Source organism: Erpetoichthys calabaricus, chromosome 2 (assembly GCF_900747795.2).
Source record: "Erpetoichthys calabaricus chromosome 2, fErpCal1.3, whole genome shotgun sequence".
Classification (NCBI taxonomy): domain Eukaryota; kingdom Metazoa; phylum Chordata; class Cladistia; order Polypteriformes; family Polypteridae; genus Erpetoichthys; species Erpetoichthys calabaricus.
This window is the reverse complement of record NC_041395.2, coordinates 169,094,504-169,120,166: the sequence shown is the minus strand read 5'-3', so window position 1 is coordinate 169,120,166 and position 25,663 is coordinate 169,094,504. Positions and strand designations below refer to the sequence as shown.

The 25,663-nt window shown below is 38.7% G+C and overlaps 1 protein-coding gene across 1 annotated transcript in view; it reads right to left on the bottom strand.

Annotated features, from left to right (window-relative positions):
• The window catches only part of LOC114644149 (kyphoscoliosis peptidase-like), a 68,619-nt gene that overhangs the window by 38,120 nt on the left and 4,836 nt on the right, over positions 1-25,663 (bottom strand). Inside the window, exons 2-6 of the mRNA XM_051923558.1 lie at positions 20,108-20,219; positions 17,126-17,176; positions 6,841-6,906; positions 4,108-4,158; positions 1,004-1,075 (exon numbers count right to left, since the gene is read on the bottom strand). Coding sequence (XP_051779518.1) covers positions 1,004-1,075; positions 4,108-4,158; positions 6,841-6,906; positions 17,126-17,176; positions 20,108-20,198 — 331 coding nt within the window. The 5' untranslated portion in view covers positions 20,199-20,219. The remainder of the gene's footprint in view (positions 1-1,003; positions 1,076-4,107; positions 4,159-6,840; positions 6,907-17,125; positions 17,177-20,107; positions 20,220-25,663) is intronic.

Here is a 25,663-nt window from a genome sequence, read left to right as displayed (position 1 = left end):
GTCCCCTCCAGTCAATATGTAAATGGCCTTGCCTGGCCTGGGACATTAAAGATATGGTGCAGCCTCTCATGGGCTAAATGTGGTTGTTAATTATTATCTTTATTAATGAGATGCAATATGAATCAAGACATTTGTCAAGACTGTGGGGTCCTCCCATTCAGATCACACTTGTGTGTGGCAGTTTAGCAGGTAGGTTTACAGCTCCACAACATGGAGCATAAAATCTCTTGTGGACAACTGCTTTGAAATTTAAGGTAGTGTTAAATGCCTGCACCAGTTTGAGAAAAATAAGAAACACAAATGAGAGCAGGAATTCAGTTGAGCATTGTGCAGGGATTCCTAGCCCCTTTTCTCTGTTGTCACTTATAACAAAACACTTGTCATTAGTACTGCACTTCATGCAAACATATTTGGAATTGAATCCTGAATTGTATATTTCCATATGGACAGGTGCTATTTAAAGGTTTGAAATGTCTATGTAGGCACTTGGTACCTTCTAGAATCCCATGATGCTCACAAGGAGTATAGGAAGATACCACTGGACTCTGAAGATATGTGAAATTAGAGGCACTTTGGTTTAGTTGTTACTTATTTTGTTTATTATCATTAAAACTCTTTAGATACTAGTAACATTTTAGAGATGTGTCTTTTTTAAATAAGATAAAAAAAAGTGAACTGGAGAGTGTTTGTACATTTTAATACATTTCATTTAAGGCAGCTCCTAGCCCCCACTGCTCATCTTGTCCATGGTTAAGCTTTGCAACCTAAGTCCTGCCTTTCTTTTTAATTTGTACTGCACTTGCAAATGTCTGTTACTTGAAAACAAACACCATTTTCCAAGAAGTACTAGCCTGCTCAGCTTTATACCATGTTATTTTTAGGCTGGTGCTTTCCAGTTCTCATTTGTCCATAAGGTGCTCTTACTTGTTTCTCTTTGCCACTGAGTGGCAAAGGCAAGCACATTACAAAATGGACCGCAGATCTCTGAGCTGCCATCACTTACCTGTGCTCTGTGGTGCTATCTCTCTGCGGAATGAGGTCTTCACTTTTGGTTGAAACTCCACTGCCACTGAAACTATAAGAAATATAGTGTTACAAATGGGGAACACAGTGGGCACACTCTTAATGATACATTTTTTTAAACTTATAAACACTGTGTTTTTTTCCCAATAACCCATTTTCAGGGACTATGTAACAAACAGGCTGGTTCCTACTGCATTAATAGAGTTAAGTGTACATTTTATTATGTCCACCACCTTTAAATTCTCAAGACCTATCATTTTCAAACCTGAAGCCATCAGACACAAAGCAGGAACTAACTCTGGACTGGGCTCGAGTATGTGACTGGGGGCATTCATCCATGCATCTGTAATCGCACATACAGTCCTAGTTTAAACTAACAGGCACCTACTTATTTACTGGATCTGCTTATTAACCAGGAATATACATTAGTAAAAACAAATAAGATGGTAGTTGGTTTACACAATTCTTCAAGAAACAGTTTTCTTTCTTTTTATTGATTCTTGTTTTTTATAGGTTTTATTTATATATTTATTTATTGAACTTCTGCAAAATGGGAAATTTCCATGTTGGGATAAATGAAGTATCTATCTATCAATATGTAAGCAGTCCTGGAAGAATGGTCACATGTGGGCACAGTTTGTTCCAATTTCATCATTGATTCTCTGCTGGTTATAGAGGTTAAATGAAAACGTAAGTAAAAGAGAAGGTAGAAACTTGGAGGTGTCAGTGTTGATGCAGAGAGGAAGCAGAGGGTCAGCAATGTGCCCCCAAAGGAAGTGCGTAACAGGCACTAGAAGGGACAGAGGTCACCGCTGGTGAGTGCATAAGGAGCAGGAGTGACCTACCACTCCAGATGTCTCTCGGCAGAAGGCCTATGAATGGAAACGGGAGCGAGACTTGGCGTTGTGCCCTGCTGAACACCTGAGTTGGCACTGGGGATCTAATCTTGTTAAAATTACTAATGACCTCCTTATGGCTGCTGATTCTGGTCTAATCACTGTTCTCATCCTCCTTGATCTGAGTGCAGCCTTTGATACTATTTGTCATACCACTCTCCTTAATAGATTATCTTTGAATGGCATTACTCACACTACACTTGATTGGTTTAGATCCTACCTCTTAGGCCGCACTCAGTTCATACAACTTAAAACCTTCACATCCCAACCCACCGCTGTTACTTCTGGTGTGCCCCAGGGCTCTGTCCTGGGGCCTCTTCTTTTTATTATTTACCTTCTTCCCCTTGGCAATATTTTTCGCAAATATAACATTAATTTTCACTGTTATGCTGATGACACCCAGCTCTACCTTGCTGGTAATCCCACCTCCTCTTTTCCACCACCCTCGCTTATTGACTGCATTGCTGAAATTAAATCCTGGTTTTCTTCGAATTTTCTTAAATTAAACAGTGACAAAACTGAGGTTCTCCTCATTGGTTCAAAATCATCATTATCCAAAACCAATAATCTTTCTCTTTTTATTGATAACTCTGTTGTTTCCCCATCATCTCAGGTCAAGAGTCTGGATGTCATCCTCGACAGTACTCTATCTTTCCAATGTCACATTAATAACATCACCCGGTCTGCTTACTTCCACCTACGTAATATTAATCGCATTCGCCCCTCCCTCACTCCTCATACTAGTGCCATTCTTGTTCATAGTCTTGTCACTTCTCGGCTGGACTACTGCAATTCACTCCTCTTTGGTCTCCCTAATAAATCTCTTCATATGCTTCAGTTAGTCCAGAATTCTGCAGCACATATCATCACTCAAATCCCATCTATTCACCATATTACTTCGGTCTTGCAGCAGCTTCATTGGCTCCCGATCAAGTTTCGTATTGATTTTAAGATTCTACTATTAACATTTAAGGCCATCCATAACCTCGCCCCTCCATATCTGTCTGACCTTCTTCATGTTGCCATTCCATCCCGTAACCTTAGATCCTCTTCCTCCACCCATCTGACTGTCCCTCCCGCCCGTCTAACCACCATGGGGAGCAGAGCTTTCAGCCGTTCTGCTCCCAAGCTCTGGAATTCATTGCCTGCGGATCTCCGAAATATCAAATCATATTCATCCTTCAAATGTAAACTTAAAACACATCTGTTTAAAATGGCTTTTTCTTTTTCCTCCTGATTATAATGGTTTTGTTTGGTTTTAATTTCTAGATTTTCTGATGTTTTAAGTTTTTTATAATTGTGTCTTTTATTTAATTAATTAATTATTTATTTATTTATTGTTTGTTCGGTGTCCTTGAGTTCCCTGAAAGGCGCCTTGTATAAATAAAATGTATTATTATTATTATTATTAAGCCAGTATTTAAAGGTTGACTGCACCTGGTGGTGAACATCTCCTCTGGCTGCAGATACCCCTAAAGGGTATAAAGGAAGCACCGTGGCTCGGGATTGTTTTAAAGGACAGGATTCTGCCAGTGATTTTACCTTCATTTTGTATGGATATACTGTATACTAATTATTTATTGGACATTTTAACCTTCACCAGCACCTCTGTTTTTACTGGAATTATTCATGTACTAGTAATGGATTGTGCAGTGAATACACCTGACTTGAGCATTCACAGTTTTCATACTTATTATCTGTAAGTTTAGCATTTGTTTGCTCAGAGGTTGATACACTTGCTGCTTCCTGAGCAGCTCTTCTTTTCTCCACCCTAGCAGCCCGCTTCTTTTACTTTACAGAATTTCCACAAAACATAAATTTTAATATTCTCTTCAACAATTAGCATTTGCAATCTTCTTTTGAATTGTTCTCACTTGAATATGATAAACCAGCCCTGTCTGTCTGTTATACTTTTACCCTGGTTTCCCTTAATATTTACAAAGTTATACAGCAGTGTAGCAGTTAGAACTACTGCCTTATAGTTTCAGGAGACTGGGTTTGTAACCTGGACTGAACAGGTACTTTGGTTTTTCCTCAAATATCAAAAAGACATGCATGCTACTTTGAGTGGCAATTCTAACTGTGTTTATTGTGATTTTGTTATTTCCTAAACCTTTATGATTAAGTACAAAACTTGTTAAAAATGTTACTTCTATACTGCACATTGCTCTTTGCCTCAAATACTTACCTGAAGGGTTTTCCTCTTGATTTCCTGAAGATAACTTCTCTGGAAAATGTGCTAGAAGAAACACATATGGTGAGGTCAGCGTTATGATGCACATACAGTATAGCTTATTTTTTGGGGCTTCTCGGTAATTGTGAGTACTTTCAAAATTGTAATTGAACTGGAAATCCTGGAGGGGTTAAATGAGGCCTTTCACTGCCTCTGCAGCTGTATTCTGTCTAATGAATTATTGTTAGATAATATTACATAAGGTGAACATACCAAGTAAATGAATATTGTATCTTACATACATTTTTTAGCGAGTATAATAATACACGCAGACCCAGGGTTACAAATAAGTTCTAGTCTTGCCAATGTTGATAAAACAGAACTAGCACTGAAAATGTCTATTAATGGAAATACAAGCCAAAATGCATAATTTTAATCACATATTTTACAGAAAAAAATCAAACTTATTAATAAAATGGTAGTAAAGCAATATTTTGTACTTTAAATCACAAAAAACAAATAATTTAAAGTAAAATGAACCACAGATATGTATAGTATGTTGATCTCACACATAAACATTCTATTATTTTTAATTTTGACACAGTACCTCATTGTTGATTTGGAAGTGGTATAAAGATTTCATGAAAAGCCACTACTAATTGATGATTGATCCCTCAACTGAGATGTGTTATACTTCCTGAGGAATTGCTAAAAGTGTCACTTCCATCACATCAGCTTCTGTAGATGGCATGATGGCCCCTAACAGCAGTTTATACTATACAGTATGTACTCCTACAGCAACAGCTGGGATGCTCACTTAAGACGCTTGAAATTACAAATACTGGATTCTGCCTCTCCTCAGCTAAATGGACAGCTGTGTGTCTAGTTGCTTACCCGTGACAGAGCTTAATGTATGAACAATTTACAAGCACAAACTAATTGATTAAGTGGAGCTCAACAGGAGTGTTGTAGCACATGTCTGATTTGATCAGCATCGTTCATTTTGCAGGAAGATGCTTTAAACACTGCATGTCTGATTCATAGTTCTTGTTCATTTCATTTATGATTCTTTCACGTTCAAACTGAATCTCTACCAGTGAACGAGAAGTCTGTCACTAACGATTTTCTAATTCCTCATGCAAGTACCGTACAGTAACAACACATATGTATAACAAAATATTGTTTTGTACAATTTATTATTAACTCATATTATAGGCATAATATTAAACTAATGCTTTTATCACACTTTATACTTTCAACAAATTATTCAAAAATAAAATCTTATAAAATATTTATTCTAATTTCTAAGAATTATTTGCTTTCAACTTTACTTTTTATGAACAGTTTAAGTCTCAGTCACTTATTCTTTCGAGTTCAAACTGAATTATTAGCCATGAACGAGGCATGATTCTTGTTCATTTTCTTTCTCAACTGAGAGCAAGTTGCAAAGTTGCATGATTCTCGTTTATTTGAATTGTAAACTGAAGCATTACCCGAGAATGGGTCCCAAGATTTTCCTTCAGTTAATGATTCTTGAATGTATAATCTTACTTCAATTATGGATTTTAATTGTGTTGCCATGAATTATCAACATAGTTAATATATAATGTCATTCAGTCATTTTATAACCTGCTTAAGTCTTGAACAGGGTTACGGGGGGACGGTGAGGGTTACAAGCAGAGGTTCTACTTTTCCTGCTGAACAGCCAGTTTCCAGTACGACTGCTTACCTCCAACTGAGCTTACTTTGCTGCTGGTTACATTCAGCAACATGTGTGCACTAAATCACTAAATATTTGAAAACAGTCACAAAGTGTGTAGTGTGCAGTACTACTCCTTCCTGTTAGTGTCAGCTGCTATGTATTCATTCGTGTCAAAACTAGATTGCTTCTTCGGAAATTGAAAAAATTGAATTTTAAATGTGAAAATTAATTCAAATTCACCTGAAAAGAAAGACTTTGGGGTTTTATGTTCTCATTCATATCAGCATAATTGCTGAAAGTTCAGACTGACGTAAACTAAGACCAGGCTGTATTCAGGGCCGGTGCCACCATTAAGGTGAATTAGGTATTCACCTAGTGTGGAGATCATAAGTGTGGGGTGGTGGGGGGAATCCAGACGCACAGGTTACAGATGGTTGGTAAACTAATAATCTTGGCCTAGGGCACAAAATAACTTATCACTGGCACTGGCTGTAATACATAATAAAATATTATAAGGTATGATAATATTTAAACAACTAAATAAACTAAAAGCACTAGCAATGGGCTACATGTTAATTTATAGCTAGAACAGACAGTAGACTCTTTGCATGTGGACTGTTAACAAATATGTTAACAGTTTTCTCCCAGTTTTCTGTAGGAATGATGCTTCTCAGGGTGTTCCAGTGAAGGAGGCACAGGAGGTGGATTTGCCAGCCTCTCTTGTACCATACAACACTCTTTAGATGAAGGTTTGCTGAAGTGATCTGTGATGTATATCGCTGTGATACTGTGTCATCCTCACTCTCAGCATGTTCTAAATTGTATTCATTTATTTGTGGCTCAAATGACACGGGGGTACACAATTAGACAGTCTGTCAGTTCAAGTTGGCAGTATCAGCATGTGGTGTTTTAGAAGGGATACAAAGCCTGAGCTGATCAGCTTTAAGGAAGATAATGGACAAGTGAGGTGCTTTACAGGTTCAAAAATTTTCATTACTTTCACAAATGAAGCAGCCTGGCATAGATGGCAGGATTGATATCCTTACCTTGGTTAATGTAGACATGCTCCGTGTAGTTTTGTTTCTGCCAAGACTGTGCATTCCCATCTTGTTCTGCAAAAAATAAAATTAGTAAACAACATTATCATGTAAAAATACTGTATACAGTAATCCCTCGCTATATCGCGCTTCGACTTTCGCAGCTTCACTCCATCGCGGATTTTATATGTAAGCATATTTAAATATATATCGCAGACTTTTTGCTGGTTCGCGGATTTCTGCGGACAATGGGTCTTTTAATTTCTGGGACACGCTTCCTCAGTTGGTTTGCCCAGTTCATTTCATACAAGGGACGCTATTGGCAGATGGCTGAGAAGCTACCCAACCACAGCGCGTATTATGTATTAAATAAAACTCCTCAAATATATTGTGAGCACGGAGGCTGTTTGCACCCCTAGAGGATACGGCCGCTCCTCAAAAAACGCTGAAAGATTACCTTCACACTGCTCCCTTCTTTGCTGGGCTTACATGTGGCTGCTTTGCAAGCGATATGCTTCCCGCATGTTGCTTCACATACTGAAAAGATCAAACAGCATGTATTGATTTTTGATTGTTTGCTTTCCGCTCTCTCTCTCTCTCTCTCTCTCTCTCTCTCGCGCGCACGCGCGGTCGCTCGCTCGCTTGCTCTGACATTCTCTGCTCCTGACGGGAGGGGGTGTGAGCAGAGGGGCTGTTCGCAAACTGGCCTAGAGCAGTGGTCCCCAACCTTTTTGACAGCAAGGACCACTTTATTAGATGCAAATTTTTCCACGGACCGGTCGGGGGGGGGGGGGGGGGGCAGTTTTATACATAATTTACATAACATTTCTATTATTATTAAGTTATTAAGCAGTTCGCATACGTTTGCAACCTGAGATTTTTCTTCTTTTTTTGCATATAACAAAGACATATGCTTTGCATTTGCCATTCCAACAGATTGCACATCACAAACATTAACACTGTTATCGTTTTTTTCGTGTCTGCCGTTTCTATAGGAGGGTGACAATGAGTTAAATTCCAATGGATGTTTTTCAAATGTTGACAAGCAATAAGCAAAAGGGATCACTGAAAACCACAGAAAACAAAAACAGCAAAAAAAAAAACAGTACGAGGTAAGTTCGAAGAAAGAATTTTTTTTACAATGTTTCTGTTTGGGGATCGTTGTGCAAACGTGCACAACTGAGCTGCGACCAAAGATCTAACTGCTCTGTGGATGATTCGTTCAAGCATTTCAAGGTCACTTCGTTGTAATGAAAGCATCTGCTGAATGTACTTCGTAGTAACGCGATTTCTATAGACTCATGTCATATGGGGAAACTGTCGGGACCGTAACAATACTTTGTTGTAATACTCTCTCACCTCGGTCTCTCTCCTCTCTCTGGGCCGCTGCAAAGTCTGAAAAGTCTGAGTGAGTCTCCGTTGCCGGCAGTTCTCTCGCGGCCCGGCTGTCAGACAGCTGCGGCCCGGTAGTGGGTCGCGGACCGGTGGTTGGGGACCCCTGGCCTAGAGGATACGGACGCTCCTCAAAAAATGCTGAAAAATGCTTGCTCCCTTCCTTGCAGCTACAGTACTTTGTCCGGCGGTGCTTCGCATCCTTAAAAGCCAAACAGCCCTATTGATTTTTGACTGTTTGCTTTTTTCTCTCTCTCTCTCTCTCTCTCTGACGCGCATTCCTTTGAAGAGGAAGATATGTTTGCATTCTTTTAATTGTGAGACGGAACTGTCATTTCTGTCTTGTCATGGAGCACAGTTTAAACTTTTGAAAAAGAGACAAATGTTTGTTTGCAGTGTTTGAATAACGTTCCTGTCTCTCTACAACCTCCTGTGTTTCTGCGCAAATCTGTGACCCAAGCATGACAATATAAAAATAACCATATACAGTAAACATATGGTTTCTACTTTTCACCTTTCGCGGGGGGGTCTGGAACGCAACCCCCGCGATGGAGGAGGGATTACTGTACATATAAATATGGTGGATATGATATCTTTGGGGTCCTATTGCTCCTGGAACAAAAACAGAGATGTCATCATCTTAAACTGAGCTTCTGACATCCTACAATAAATGAGTACTTTATGTTCAAAGGCACACAATTTCATATTTTTTTAATCACCGGGTTAAAAAACCTGCTTAACACTAGCAATTTAAATGATTAAAGATTTTTTATATGCTGGCTCAGAGAATTTTACATGAAATTTGTGAGAACAAGAAAGAAAGTGTCTATTTTTAAAGGGATTGTGCATGCCTTTCTGTGACCTTTCTGGTTTAAGATGTCAGTGACAGTTTTAAAGCTGATTATTTGAAGGTGAATGACTATTTTGGAAATACAACTTTACGGTTATTTGAGGAACAATTGAAACCCCACAATATCACATCTGAAGCAGGGCTGTCAGATCCTGGAATGGGAGGACCATAATGGCAGCGCTACTCAGTTTCTAAGTATGAAACCATTTCTTAAAGTTAATGGAACATCACCTTTATATTAGAAACTCTGTTCCAGTCTGTGATTTAAGTCTGCTGTGTCAGAACTGTTTACCAGTTAATTTTCTTGAACAATGTAGTATGATGCTTCCCTTGAAACCCTCTGTCTTTTATTTAATTATGTAAGCTTCTATAAAAACACACAAGATAAATTGTTTTGAGATTTGATGCTCAGCTTTGTTATTTGTGTTTCACTGAAAATTGCATTCCAGTTAATCAATAAAATATAAAAAAATTAAAATTCTTAACAACCAAGTGAATTGAAACAAACCTAACAAAATAATTCAGTAGAAAACAATCAGACTCCTGTACACTAAACTATGTCACTGCAATAAGCCGTCTTTGTCAATTTTAAGGAGAAGTGAAGGTTGTATCAGTGTTCATTTTCAAAACTACAGACTAGCAGCATGAGTGATCCATCTGGTCAAACAAGAATATAAAGTTAAATTAATAACTAATATTAACATAACTAACTTTAACCTCAAACAAAGGAACTGATTGAATTGAAAGCCTACAGTCAATTGGGTCTTCCAGAACCAGGATGGGAAAGCGAATCTCAAGACAAAATTGAGACATGGTGTCAATCCATGGTGAATGAAGTGTTATGTAATCAAGTATTAGGTTTTTCATACAAGGAGTGAAATGATAACTCATTACTGTCCACAGCTATGTCCACATAACACAGAAGGCTAAAGGGATGGTGATTTACATTGAACACTGTGTGTGATTTAAGGAAGTTATGCTCAATTGCAAGCAGCTCTGGTTTACATAACCCAAAATAAACTTTACAAATTCCAGGAAAGAACTACTAGACTTATTCATGGAACAAAAGGTTAAGCTTAAACTACAGGTCTCATCTGAGATAATGTGTACAGTTTTGGTCTCCATCATACAAAGATGCCATAGCACTAGAGAAAGGTCAGAGAAGAGGGAACTAGACTGACTATAGGATTGAGATATATGACCTATGACGAGAGATTGAGTAAGTTCATCCTTTTAAGTATAAACAAATGCAAATTAAGAGGTGACATGATAGAGATGCTCAGCTTTATGAGTGGAATTAGTTATTTTCAAATAAGTTCTCAGGGTACATGACACAGATGGAGTCTTGTTACAAGTGAATTTCTCACAAACATTAGATATTTTTTCTCCTACGTAGAGATCCATGACACATGGACTAATTAACTAAGTAGTGCGGTAGACAGTAGAACTTTAGGGACCTTCAAAACACGTCTCAGTTTTACCTTGGAGAAATTATGTAAGATTAGCCAGCTTTGTGTAGTTGAATGGCCTATGCTTGACAAAGTTATTCTAATGTCCTAAATTTGCCAAATTGTGGGAGTTGAATGTGGCACCTAAAAATCTTTCAAATCTCATTAATAATTTGGTTATTTTAGGTGAATGGATTATTGAATTTATTAGTTTAATAATAATTAATGATGTTGATCTGAATGACCAGCTACTATGATCTTGTCAATGCACAGACTGCTGAATTATTGTGGGAGTTTTCCAAGCCTGTCTACATGTCCTTGGTTGACCCAAATAAGCTTATGATTGTATACTGCATAGTATCTTATGGAGCAGCAATACACATAATAATCTTGTTATTAACTGAAATTCGTTCAAAGTGAGGACAAAAGTCCTCTAACACTGTGTCTTGTCCTACTTATGTTCTGATGTGGATCCCACTTTGGAGTTTTGTTTTTGTCTCTTTTATATTTTATTTTCACCTCTTTTCTTGGAGTGTTCTGTTTTAGCTTTATTCTTGTTAACTGTCTCCTTATTGTTTGTCGTTATCTTTAGGTTTTTTATATTAGGTTAGGAATTCATTTTATTGCTTTCAGCTTTGCTCATGGTCTTCCAACCCACTTGCTTTCTAAATTTGGCTTTACATTTACAAATATTGTTTTTGAGATTTGGATATTTCTTTTTACATTACTAGTATAATATAAATATATTGTTTTGTGAGTTTCTTTTCTGCTTTCATTCTTTCTTCATATTTTGTATTTTTGATTTTTGAAATTTTGTATTTTTTGATAATTTTTAGGTATTTGGATCTTATTATGTTGAGGTAATAATTTTCTGTTTTCATTTCCTTTCCTGTTATATTTTGCATTTGTTTTGATCCTTGGTTATCCTTTTGATTTCATTACAGTTATATAAAGTAAACTGTATTATAAAGTTTTGCTTTTTTATTATTGTGGTTTTCTTTCCTCTTTGGCAACAATTTAGGCATAATATCACATCGGTCTCCTGTGCATGATTAACTTAAGGTGTAGCTAAGGCTTGAAGTGCAAGCACTGTTGTGACCTGAATGTCACATTTCATCTCTCTGTGGATGATGTTACTACCTCCTTGGCAAAACAGTTGTGATCTCCACTGTACTCTGGTCAGGCACACAATGAAGTATGACACTATAGGGATGACATGCATCACTTCCAAATATGATACCCACTGTTCTGGCAATGAACTAACAGGATAAAATTTTTAGAAAGAAAAAAAAGAGGAGATGTAGTAAAAAGGTTAAAACCAGGAGATCAAAAATAGCAACCAACACCAGAGCGTGAGACGAAAATCGAGGTTAACAGTTCAAGCAAAAATTGTCAAAACCACAAACACCAGCACGAAGGGGCAATAGCTGAAAATCCTTGAAAACCATTTTGCAATTCACAGATCGGATTAGGAAGTGACCCAGTGGCCAGACATTTAACCCATTACACCAATTACCAACAGATCACAACTTCCGAGGGGACATCCCTAGAAGTGCAGGACATGGACCTACCAAAAATGACAACGATTGTGGCCACTTAAAATGTCATCAAAGATGTTATAAAAAATTTCACAACTCCTAAACTATTAGGAAAAACAAAGAAATGTTGATAGAAGTAGAATCCTTGACTTGATCAAAATCAAATCAAGTATAAGATCGTACTAGATTATCAAAACGAGCAAATAAATAAAGAGCAAAGCTCAAATCATAACACCTACAGGTAAAGAGCTGTCTGCTGGTGAGGGGAGGGTAGCTACTCCCAGTATTAGCGTCTTGTTCATGGCTGATAGTCTGATGTCAAATTATATCCTCATCCTCATCATTATTGTGATACTGCACTATTTTCTTTCATTTTTCCACATTTTCCTTTGAGGTCAAAGTACATGAAATATGTTTTTTTGGACCTCAGGGATCATACTTTCTTTCTTTTATTATGCAATATTTACAATATTTAATTTTGATAACTTTTTAATCGTGACACCAGATTAGTAGCTCATCAACCGCTGCCACGGAATCCCTGGGAGTGTGTGACATGTGCGGTCTTTCGGAATACCGGCCATTTTCTACTCTGGGGTATCCAAGATTATGATTCCTGTGTTGGTGTAATTTGAATTATTTTGTCAATTCTTGTATACAAACTAATATTTTTCAGGATAAAAGGTTTTGATATTTTGCTTAGCATTTTAAACTTGAAGACTGGTTGGCTGTCTTTTCCGTTTTTGACTCTTCCCTGTTTTCTCAACCATGTCTCATCTCCTGGTCCTTTTTCATTAAAAACCTTTTACTGTCTCATCTTTACTCCGTACAAATATGGTGAAAAAGGTTGTGTAATAACCAAAACAATGCAGAAAGGTTCCTTCACAGACATGTTTAAATCATTTTCTGTAATAGGGTAAGGAACCTACCAATCTAGAGCAGAGCTGCTACTCCTCCAGATCATTAGCCACCAGTTGAGGTGGTGTGAGATCTGCTGGGATGTTCTCCTAGTGTCTCCCTTTGGATGTAAATTAGTCAAGTCAAGTCAAGTCGGGGAGCATGCACTGGTACAGTGCGTTGCTGCACCCACTGCACAACGAAACAGCTCAGGATCCCGGTTGGCAACCCCCAGGTAGACCAGTCCCACCCTCCAGAAATGACCCTCTATCTGCCGCAGCCAGGTGTTACGTGGGCAACCCCTTGGCCTGGTCCAGCCACTCGGGTTCCCAACAATGAGGATCTTATGAGCCAGATCACCCTCTGGGAAACGCGCCACATGGCCGTAGTGCTGTAACTGATGCTCCTTCACAATGCAGGTAATGTGCCTCATTCAGGACACCATGAGCAACTGCTCATTTGACACAAAGTCAAACCAACGGTACCCAAGGATTTTCCGGAGAGGCACAGTACCAAAGGAGTCCAGTCTTCGTCTCAGGTCACTGGATAGCGTCCATGTCTCACAACCATACAGCAAGACAGGAAGCACCAGGACTCAAAAGACTTGGACCTTCATCCTTCTGCATAGATATTGGGAGCACCACACACCCCTTCCAGCAACCTCATGACACCCCATGCTCTCCCAATGCATCTACTGACTTCATAGGAAGAGTCACCAGAGACCTGAATGTCACTGCCAAAGTAAGCAAACCTCTTGACAAGGTTGACACTCTCTCTGCAAACAGAAATACTGCTGATGGCTGTGCCCAAGAGGTCATTAAAGGCCTGGTCTAAACTAGGCATAAACTAGGCATGATCTATGAGAAGAAGATCCAAGTACAGTCCCTAAACATGCTGGAGACATTATATTTCTCAGTTCTTCGTGAAGTCCAAAGAACTTCCACAAGAGGAAGTGAAGTTTTTAGGGGAGTCTGGGGTACTCTGTTTCACCTGTAATTATCACAGTTCTTGCCATGAAATCATAATGAATAAAATTATATTTGAGTCTGTAGCATTTCACAACGAAAATCCACTGGTTACACATTGCTTCACCTATATAAATGTAATTGTAGATTTTGAAATTGCCTACAACTTTTTGCAATTGACTAAATGTTGATTTCTTTTAAGGTTATGTCTTGATAAAATGAACAATGCTGTCCATTACATAAGCTGCAAACTGGTAGAGAACTGTGATTCTTTTTCTATACCTACCATTGTTTAATTTCTTCCATTTCACCCCATACAAAAAACAAATTCATAATTGTCTTACCTTTAAAAAGAGAAAATGTAACCATGCACTTTTTGGCTTCCGACAATAGTACCTCAGGACGATGTTGTGTAACAGACATCCCAATTATTTGTGTTGCTCCAGATTTCTCCCCGAAAGTGATAGGTGCTTCAAGAGTTTTCACTGCACATTTTACATTGCAAGGAATATTGGATTGCTTCATATTCATAAGGAGGCATTGGGCTGCTTGAATTTGAGCTAATTTTATCTTCTGTGTTTCACAGCCAGCTTTATAGGTGCCAGCAAAGGTTCATGTGTCTACTTCAGGACATGCCGAAAATGCCGAGGACTGTCCAACATTTACATATGCTGGGAAGGCTAAGGAGTGGTGTTAATATTTCTGATGCATTTCTTGAGCTTCACCAAGTGAAAAAATACAAATCAAATTTAAATGCAACTTACTATATTTTATACTTAATTAGAGTGCAAATCTATACAAAGGAGCGACCCCATATATCTGTGTATGTACTCTATGCTTTGTATTTTCTACACAACTTTAGCTGTTGCACTTACACAGGTATATCTAGTTATGCTTCACATTACTGACGCAACTGCAATATGTCTTGTCAAAATGTAATATGAATATGCAGATACTCAAAATATTTCAATATAGTGCACTGTATATATTTACATGAAATCATTGTAGGTGCTATCAATGGAGCCTTAAAACATCTACATTTAACACTTTAGACCTGAAACACCATCAAGAAATTTCATTATGCTGAATTGGGTAAATTTCGTTATTCCATTACTGCATTTGGAGTGAAATGAGTCAAATTATTGTGTCAATATGTATGAAGTGTCTCAGAGTAAGAAAACGGTCATAACTGGCTCAAAAACACAGAGTGACTCAAATTTAATCCTATTGTTAGTAGTAGGAGTAAAAGCACTTTATCAGTTTTTATTAATTTAGGAAAATACTCCTAACTTCACTAGGATTTAGGAGAGCTCATGAGATTTCCTAAATCTCTAGGAGCTGCCAGAAGATGGGGTTCAGGCAGAGATCAGCATTCACATTCCAGTAAAGGCAGAAAGTTTTGGAAACACTGGATAACAATGAACTCTTAAAAAGATATTGATTTGACTGGGATGGAATAATATTTGTAATACATTATGTGATCATTTCATCTATGCAAGTAAGTCATGTACTGTCAACCTAAATCAAAGCTTAGGTAACGTTACGCTTTTTGGCCACAGGGAAAATGCAGCTTTACAATAATGATGAGTTGGCCATGTCACAGCCAACCATTTCTTGAGTTTTGCACCAAACTTTGAACTCCCTTACAACATGTGAGGTAATATGCAGATTTATACATTTCCCCACCACCTCACATAAGGTAATGTTAAATCAAGCAACATTCATGCAAATTGCTGGTTCTCTTGGAGTTTTTGGTGTGATATATTGCATATGCTGTACTTAAAGATCATTTCCCCAAGTGTGACAACACATATGTGAAACATGAGTAACATCACTTATCAACACAAAATGCACACTGCATTACAGTAGCCAGAACATTACCCTGAAGATAAGTGGAGCTGGATGGGTGATTAACAGCATAGTATCAAACAGGTATGCTGAACTTCGCATTCCATAAACCCCTAGACTATTTGCATTACACTTTACAAGCCCAGGAGGGTTCAAAAAAGCAGGCGGACACTCCCAGGGCAATAGATAAATACAGCCACAGAGAAGATAAGGGGGAATCCTTGAGAAAGGAACTACAGTATATGCAACTCTGGAAGATGATCAGGCGCACAGGAGGAGTGAAGGCAGCTTCAGAAATAGCACAGGAATAGCTGTGGCTAGTTTACGAGGCATTTCTAATGGCCCACACAGTAGGGATGTGATTCCATTGAAAGTATGACTGTGGATTTTATTATTAAATAAGCATGTCTCTTATCCATCTTAACTCTCATTCTGCATGTATTTTGGTCTTTCCATTTAGATGTTCATACAGTATTATCCTTGACTAGCTCTGCTAACCGTCTAAGATGGGATGAAAGCTAAGTAATCAATGTACACCTCAGCAAATTCAGTGTTAATGCTTGCAGTGCACTATTGATTGGAATGTATTTTATAATGCATGTAGTAGTAAAATGCATTGCATTTATCATTCCAACAGAATGCACATCACAAACATTAGCATTGCTTTTACGAATTCCATACCAAAAGGCATATAACAGGGACATGGCAATTGGATGGACACACAGATACAAACCACACACAGACACTTGTCCATTTATTAAGTTGGATGTTGTTGGGAAGTGGCATAGTTCAACACTTGACTCTAGAGTACTTCATCAGAGTGACATAAACCTTTTATTTGAACTTAATCGTGTCCAGGGGCGGCACGGTGGTGCAGTGGGTAGTGCTGCTGCCTCACAGTTGGGAGATCTGGGGACCTGGGTTCGGGTCCTCCCTGCGTGGAGTTTGCATGTTCTCCCCGTGTCTGCGTGGGTTTCCTCCAGGCGCTCCGGTTTCCTCCCACATTCCAAAGACATGCAGGTTAGGTGGATTGGCGATTCTAAATTGGCCCGGGTGTGTTTGTGTGTGTCCTGCGGTGGGTTGGCACCCTGCCCAGGATTGTTTCCTGCCTTGTGCCCTGTGTTGGCTGGGATTGGCTCCAGCAGACCCCCGTGACCCTGTGTTCGGATTCAGCGGGTTGGAAAATGGATGGATTAATCGTGTCCTTTTTAATATTATTATTGTTACCAGTGGAGGGAAAATATCTCAGACACTTGGATAAACCCAAAAAATGGTGATGATGTTAATTTAAAGGTTGGCTAATTTTATTTTCTACTGTGTTCTCTATAGGTTATCCCAAGAGTTATGAAATTATCATACCCAAATTAACTTCCTTTTGGTGGTCTTGGTCTTCTTGACTCTTTTGGCAACCTGAAAAACAAAAAATATCAGACTGCTCAAAGGAAGGAGCAATAGCATAGTAAAGCGTGAACTGTAAGTGGTTAGCTATGAACTCCGCATTCAGTCTCCATCAGCTTTATCAATCCATAAGGATAACTTTAGTGGAAGGTGGCACGGTGGCGCAGTGGTGCTGCCTTGCAGTAAGGAGACCCGGGTTCACTCCTGGATCCTCCCTGTGTTGAGTTTGCATGTTCTCTCCGTGTCTGTGTGGGTTTCCTCTGGGTCCAAAGACAGGCAGGTTAGGTGCATTGGCGATCCTAAATTGTCCCTGGTGTGTGTGTGTGTGTGTGTGTGTGTGTGTGTGTGTGTGTCCTGTGGTCGGTTAGCGCCCTGCCCGGGATTGGTTCCTGCCTTGCGCCCTGTGTTGGCTGGGATTGGCTTCAGCAGACCCCTGTGATCCTGTGTTTGGATTCAGTGGGTTGGAAAATACATGGATGAATGGATTGGAATTCTTCTATGTGAGCAAAATAAGTCTGCATATAAGTAGTGTGGTATATAGCATATTGAATATTGAAGGGAATTGCTTTATTGATAATTTTTCCTATTGTCATACTGTATTTTATTTACATACATAGACTAAAATTTTCAATAAATCCGGTCTATGATCTTTATATTCTTATAAAGCCCATACGTGTCTTCAAAGATCCAAGATCTCATAATACTTTCCATGCTTTAGCTTGTGGTTTAAGCTCTGGTCATTCCAATTAATGAGATTTTATAAGTAATTTTGGGTTTCTGTTAATTGTTGACTTTGTGATTGGCTCAAAAAATGGAAAGATTCACATGCTCTACCTTGATGCTAGTTTCAAGGTAACTGGGTGAATTTACTCATTTAATAGCAATCTCACTCCCCACCTTCCAGCCATCTTGCCAGACCATCGACGCATTATCTCAATACAATACAATGTCTCAGCCTTAGAACATGATCCGCAGTGGCATGCCTGAAGCCACACAAAAGTGTTCTTGATAAATTCCCATATTCATGAGCAATACTCATGAAGTATCCATTATTAAACATTCCAGTGTAAGTGCCATTTGCAGATTACTTTTCACTTTATATTCTTTATATCTTGTACTTACTGCAGCTCCTGAGTGTACCATCACTTGCTTGTGTCTACCTTTCCATAATGGCATATAAAGATGTACTCCCATTGCCATTGTGGGTGTTACCTCCATTTATATTTTGTGCCACTTTCCATTATAGCATCCCTTTGTCATCTGTTGTTAACTCCATAGTGTATAACTATTCCTTCTTCTTTTGGCTGCTCCCATTAGGGGTTGCCACAGCAGATCATCTTTCTGTCCTCTGCATCTTGTTCTGTCACACCCATCACCTGCATGTCCTCTCTCACCACATCCATAAACCTTGTCTTAGGCCTTCCTCTTTTTCTCTTCCCTGGCAGCTCTATCCTTAGCATCCTTCTCCCAATATACCCAGCATCTCTCCTCTGCACATGTCGAAACCAACACAATCTCGCATCTCTGACTTTGTCTCCCAACCGCCCAACATGAGCTGACCCTCTAATGTACTCATTTCTAATCCTATCCATCCTTGTCACAACCAGTACAAATCTTAGCATCTTTAACTCTGCTACCTCCAGCTCTGTCTCCTGATTTCTGGTCAGTGCCACCGTCTCCAACCCATATAACATAGCTGATCTCACTACCGTCCTGTAGACCTTCCCTTTCACTTTTGCTGATATCTGTCTGTCACAAATCACTCCTGACACTCTTCTCCACCCATTTCACCCTGCCTGCACTCTCTTTTTCATCTCTCTTCCACAATCCCCATTACTCTGTACTGTTGATCCCAAGTATTTAAACTTCTCCACCTTCGCCAACTCCACACCTTGCATCTTCACCATTCCACTGACCTTCCTCTCATTTACACACATGTATTCAGTGTTGTTCCTACTGAACTTCATTCCTCTCCTCTCTAGAGCATATCTCCACCTCTCCAGGGTCTCCTCAACCTACTCCCTACTATCACTACAGATTACAATGTCATCAGCAAACATCATAGTCCACAGGGACTCCTGTCTAATCTCGTCTGTCAAGCTGTCCATCACCATTGCAAATAAGAAAGGGCTCAGAGCCGATCCCTGATGTAATCCCAACTCCACCTTGAATGCATCCGTCACTCCTACTAGACCTCACCACTGTCACACTTCCCTTGTACATATCCTGTACAACTCTTATGTACTTCTCTGCCACTCCCGACTTCCTCATACAATATCACAGCTCCTCTCGAGGCACAGTGTCATATGCTTTATCCAGGTCCACAAAGACGCAATGTAACTCCTTCTTGCCTTCTCTAAACTTCTCCATCAACATCCTCAGAGCAAACATTGCATCTGTGATGCTCTTTCTTGGCATGAAACCATACTGCTGCTCACTAATCATCACCTCACTTTTTAACCTAGCTTCCACTACTCTTTCCCATAACTTCATGCTGTGGCTCATCAATTTTATTCCCCTGTAGTTACGGCAGTCCTGCACATCCCCCTTATTCTTAAATATCGGCACCAGTACACTTCTTCTCCACTCCTCAGGCATCCTCTCATAGTGTATAACTATTAAATTAGCAAATTCCTCAGATAAGGAAGAACACTTGAAACCTTATCAATAAGCTCTGGAATCATAACTAACTAAAAAAAGAAACTGAAAATGAGAAAAATGGTACAAATAATCGATAGAAGCTTTTCTACTTGATCTCCAAAGCCTACACAAATGATCATATAAGTAAACTGCACATCTACCTAACCAGTTCTGGACTACCAATGGAAGCTATTAGGTGTCAGTCTGTCAGATATGAGCTGCCGTTACTATAAGTTGTAATATAATAAATACATTTTTGTTTGATATAGTCTAAATAAAGTATAAGTATAAAGTAATACTTACAGGCATAACAGAGGTAAAAGGGTAGCAGAGGAAAACAAAACACAGCCAGCAGTATATTCTGAGTAAGTGTGAGGCGTTCATGGAGCATCATCCTCTAATGCAAAGGCAGATCCTAGAAGTGTCAGAGACTACAGTTAGAAGAGAACAACTCAGTGAGTATTGGGTGAAGGCTGTTTAGAAGAATCAGGTATTTGTGCCACTGTAACAAAGACGGAGCCAATCTAATTTGCATACAGTGCAAGCTGCCGTGGCTGCCCCTGTGTTATAAATAATACAAGTTAATATTCAGTTTTGCAATTCCTAGTTATATTTTAAGGCAGAGTGTATAGTGGCATTATTTTGGTTGTAAGTTACTAATGCTGCCTGTCTACTCTTTTAACTAAATGGATAAGATAGCAAGACACCAAATTCTACAGTGTTGAATTTGTCATAACTGAATATAACACCAGTCTTCAGTGAAAAAGATTACTCGCCTAGTGTACACTCTTTTTACGACTGTACAAAATAAGCCTTCCCGAAACATCTTTATGTTTACAGACACCCTATCGCGAATGGACCAGCCTGAGTCAACGCCGTAAGTGGCATGAGTTTCCTCCCCCACAATTATATGATCCATCGAGCCGGAATACTTTATTTACAACAGATATCATGTTTCAGTATCAGTCTGAACATGAACATCCTCAATGTTAATTTGTCCACTTGTCTGTTTAGAGGACTATGAAGTTCAGTATCCAAGGTGAGGTAGAGTACCTTCAGTAATCAGCACGGCATTGCAAGCACACACACACTGGAGGAAGAGTAGGAAGAAGTTTGAGAGCCATTATGATCCTACAGTTTTGACATAGATGTGAAGCAATGGGATGCTACAATTGACTTCCAGGCAAAGCATAATGAAGACATACATTTGTCACAGAATGAAGAAGGTAACTCTTTAATTTCAAATTATAACCTAATTATTCACAAACTACAGACAGAAAATCATCTACTTCATCAGTGTATCTTATTCATGAAAAAGATAATGAAACACCTGTGGGCTGCTCAAGTTGAGATGCATTAGCTAGTGATAACATGTCAGCCATCATCAACAATACCTAAGAGCCTCTTTACAGACAAAGAGAAACCAATGCCTTCACCTCAAACCAGAACCATACACTCTGCCCTTAATCCAGCAGATGGCCTGACAAAAGATAAAACCTTGACTGAGCTTACTGTGCCTAACAGATGGAGCCAAAGGCCCTCATTCCCATTATAAGCCAGAATCCGAGTGGCCAGTGGCATATCCTATAGCACCCCCAGAAGATAAGTCAGAACAACATAAAGACACCTTCTGTGGTGTCACTGTCACATCTACCCCCCTTATAGTAAATTCCAATGATTATAATACCTGAAGTGATTTAGTAGAAGCCATATTCCAAAAAGAGAGGCAGATGCTGAGCATACTCGTCCATCAAGTGCAGCAAACTACCAAGCAGCAGAGCTGCTGAATTTTCAGAGACCACAACAAGACAGTTTCACTCGAGAGTAAAAATAGTTGAAGGCTGTGGGGAGAGTGCCTGCCACCCGCCGTCTGTAAAATTTGTCACCTGAATTTGATGAGTCCAGTCAGTTTATTCAAGTAGGCGGTCAACTGCACCGTACCATGGAACTGGAGTTTGACTCTATTCATCGTATAGCTTTAAAACCTCATCATCTTATCATCAGATTGATCATTCAGGACTGTGACAGTAAGTTATGCCATCCAGGGCCTGAATAGGTTTTCACCAAATTGAGAAGACGTTTTTGGATTTTAAGTGAGCAGAGAAGCCATCCGGAAACTCCAACATATGTGTCATGACTGTAGGAAATGGAAGGCTAGACCTGTCATTCCAAAAATGACAGACATCTCACCTGCCCAGCTTAGACTATTTAAACATGCCTTCTGTAGTATTGTAATGGACTGTTTTGGACCCTTTCATATCAAAGTAGGAAAGCGTTACGAAAAGAGGTGGGGTATAATTTTAAGTGCCTTAAAACAAAAGGTGTTTATTTGGACCTGTTGATACTGATTCTTTTTTGATGGAATTAGGAAGGTTTCTTGTACAAAGAGGTACCCCATATGAACTGTTGTCTGATCAGGGTACAACCTTACAGGGTACAGAGTTAGAGCTAAGAGAAGCCTTTGCAAATTTAAGTTCTGAGTTGCAGTAGCACTTAGCTAAAATCAAAAATTGTTCCATTTTAACCCACCAAATGCACCTCATTTCAGTGGGGCATGGGAAAAGAAAGTAAGATCAGTCAAAGAAGCACTCCACACTGTAATAGGTTCACAGAGAGTTAAGTAGGAGGTACTCCAAACTGTACTCACTGAGGTAGAAGGGATTTTGAATAATAAACCATCAGGATTTGTATCCTCCCATGTTATGGATATTGACCCAGTTACACTAAATGTTTTTCATATGGGGCATCTAGATAGTTCGCTACCACAAGAGGTATATCTAGCTACAGTGCTTATAGGGAATAGAAGGTGGAGGAACAGTAAAGTAATTGCTGATCACTTCTGGGCAGACTTTATTAAATATTCTTTGCCTAACTTGCAAGTATGCTAGAAGTGGAGTAAAGATACATGGGATACTCCTATGTGAAGCGTAGTTATGCTTATTCATCCCCAGCTTCCTAGATCCCTCTGGTTAATCGGTCGAGTGATCAAGACCTTCGTCAGCCAAGATGGACATGTTAGAGTTTCTGAGGTAAGGGTAAAAGATAAGGTTTACACCTGGCCAGTTAATTGTTTGATTGAGCTGCCAGAGATCCTGGAAGAGACTGCCAACGAGCGGGTAAACCCTAAAGACAGCAAAACACAAACTTCTACAGTGTTGAATTTGTTATATCTGAATGTAATAAGAGTCTTCAATACAGAAAACTGAAGATTATATGGCTGGTATTATGCACTTCTTTGTTTTCTCTGTATCTGCTGCATCTCTTCTCTCTCTTGCCTAAGGCGTAACCCTCAGACAGGGTCGTGATCCTCCTTCTATTACAAAGGACAACTGCATTGCTTAGACCCCAGAAGCAAAATATAGCAGGAGAATTTGCCATATGCACCATGAAGCCCTGCCTTACTAAAGACTCACGGTACATAAAGCTAGATAGACTTGCATAAAAGCAATGTGAAGGAAACAGTTAACTGATCACTGTCATGCCTAAGTGAAAAATTATACCATTTTTGCCTGTATTCATATAACTTTTTATTCCCAAATAGAATTGATTTGCTGGTGACGTTGCCATCAGCCGGATCTACTATGAAGCTAATGAACCTTAAGCTTCAGGGCCCCAAAAGCAACTTTTGTCCGCATTGCTTTAAAATTCTGGGTGCCTACTGTATGAGAAGGGGTATTTCAAAAATATTAATAATAATATAGTGTAACTCAATACAAAAGAATAGATCAAGTAAAAATTAAAAGGTATTACAGTATCATAGCCTTGCTGTAAATGAAAAAACTATGAAAATTAAGAATGTTTCATTCCAAGTATATTTAATATGAAAAAATGTAAAATTATTTAAAACACTATTAATATTCATGACAGAAATTAAAACTTTTCTTTGATGATTTATCTTAGGCTTGCCTTAATCAATAAAAGCATATTTCTTTGTTTACGGTCATAGTAAAGGACAACGTTTGGTAACTTTTTATTTACATAAATAATCTATAAAATCTTAATATATACTAAATATTATACATACTAAATACTATTACAATAAATAATAACAATTTTACCTGTGTACAATTAAAATACAGTAAGAATGAAAAGGTAATAAAATTATTTTCTTTGAAATTGGAATTATCATTGTGATTGCAATCTACACAGGAAGTTTTTTAATAAAGTATTCATAAGGATACCATATTTTAATTACGCCTACTCACAAATGGATGTTACATTCAGAAAAGTAAGGCAAGTAATAAAGGTGAGATAGTGTTAGATTACCCTAAACCTTCTGTGTTTTTAGAACAGTGGTAGTAGTGTAGGTTGCAAAGAGGCCCCCATAACAGTTCAACCTTCAGGGCCCCAAAAATGAAGGTTCACCACTGCAGGGCATTTGCTACATGCATGTGAGGTAACATTTATTTATTTGGCTAATACCTTTATCCAAAGCAACCTTAAACATGTATTAATGTATTATTTAAGGGTGAGCTGCATTCCTTGTAGTACTATGCACTTTGAAATAAAACAAAGACCCTTTTGCTAGTAGAAGACAACTCTAAGGAGATCTCTTATATATATTTCTCTTCTGGTTTGTCCTGCTTCCACTTCAAAACCGGTCCCGCCCACACACAGCCGACATGGCATCTCTCGATTCCTATTCGTCCTCTTCTATGTCATGCACTATACTGGCCTGTTGAGCGTAATACATCCAACAAGTACTCGAGGTGCTGCCACAACAGTAAAGTAGCTTTACCACCTTTGCGGGAGCCACCTGTGTCTTTACAACAGCTTCTTACACAGCAAACATCGGAAGCTAAAAATTATCGTGAACACATTTGAGAATACAACTCTTCTCTAGCGTTTGCTTCCATGGGTGCATAGATAACTCAACCTCCTGGCCATGGACCATACTGTTTTAAAATACACTGGCAAATTTATCACCAAATCTCTCCACTATACGCTAACACTTCTACCTGTAAACAGATTTCCACACTCAATATGAATTGCGATTCTATGGTTTACCCACTTTTATTACCCATTTTTATTCCCTTATGGAGACATTGGCTGGAACAAAGAATTACAACATGTTCCAGATAAAAGAAGCGCCAAGCGAATAAGGCTTGCACAATGCCAATTTTACGCGTACAGATTAGCAATGAGGAATACATTTAGTATTTTGCACTCCAGCGGCAAACTATTCCAACAGTACATCGTAGATGCATTACATCAACAAGATCTGCGCGTGGAACTATCAGACGCACTGCAAGCAAACGCTGAAAATAACAATGTACATGTAGGCAAAATGATCATATTACCGTCCACATTTTCAGGAAGTCCAAGATACATGCAACAAAACTATTAGGATGCCATAGCCATAGCCATAGTATTGGTATTAAATTCGGAAAGCCTGATTTATTTATCGCTTTCACATGTAATCCTGTTTGGCCGGAAATTCTACATGCACACTGCGTCTTTCAAGAAGTATTTATTTCTTCTTGATTTCTGAATACCTTTCTCACCATTTTCCGTTCCTATTCTTACACTGCCGTATGCTATGGTGGGCGTCAGCTAGTTTATGAATAATCCTGTAGATTATTAATGTTAACTAAGTTTTTCAAAGCTTTTGAAAATAAACCCCTTACCCCATATATGCCAAGCATCTGCAGTATTTGTGTCATTTGAGCAAAATACAAATCTTTTTAACAGTGAAGCTTACAGACCAATTTTACCATTAAATGCAGATGTCAGGTATTTGCTAAGGCATTTTCATTTGGAGTTGTAATGCTGCCTATCAAAAAATCAAACAAACTTATTGAAGTTTATACGTTCTTTACTCTAGAGGAAGGCTAAATAGAATCTTGTTAACTGGTCCAA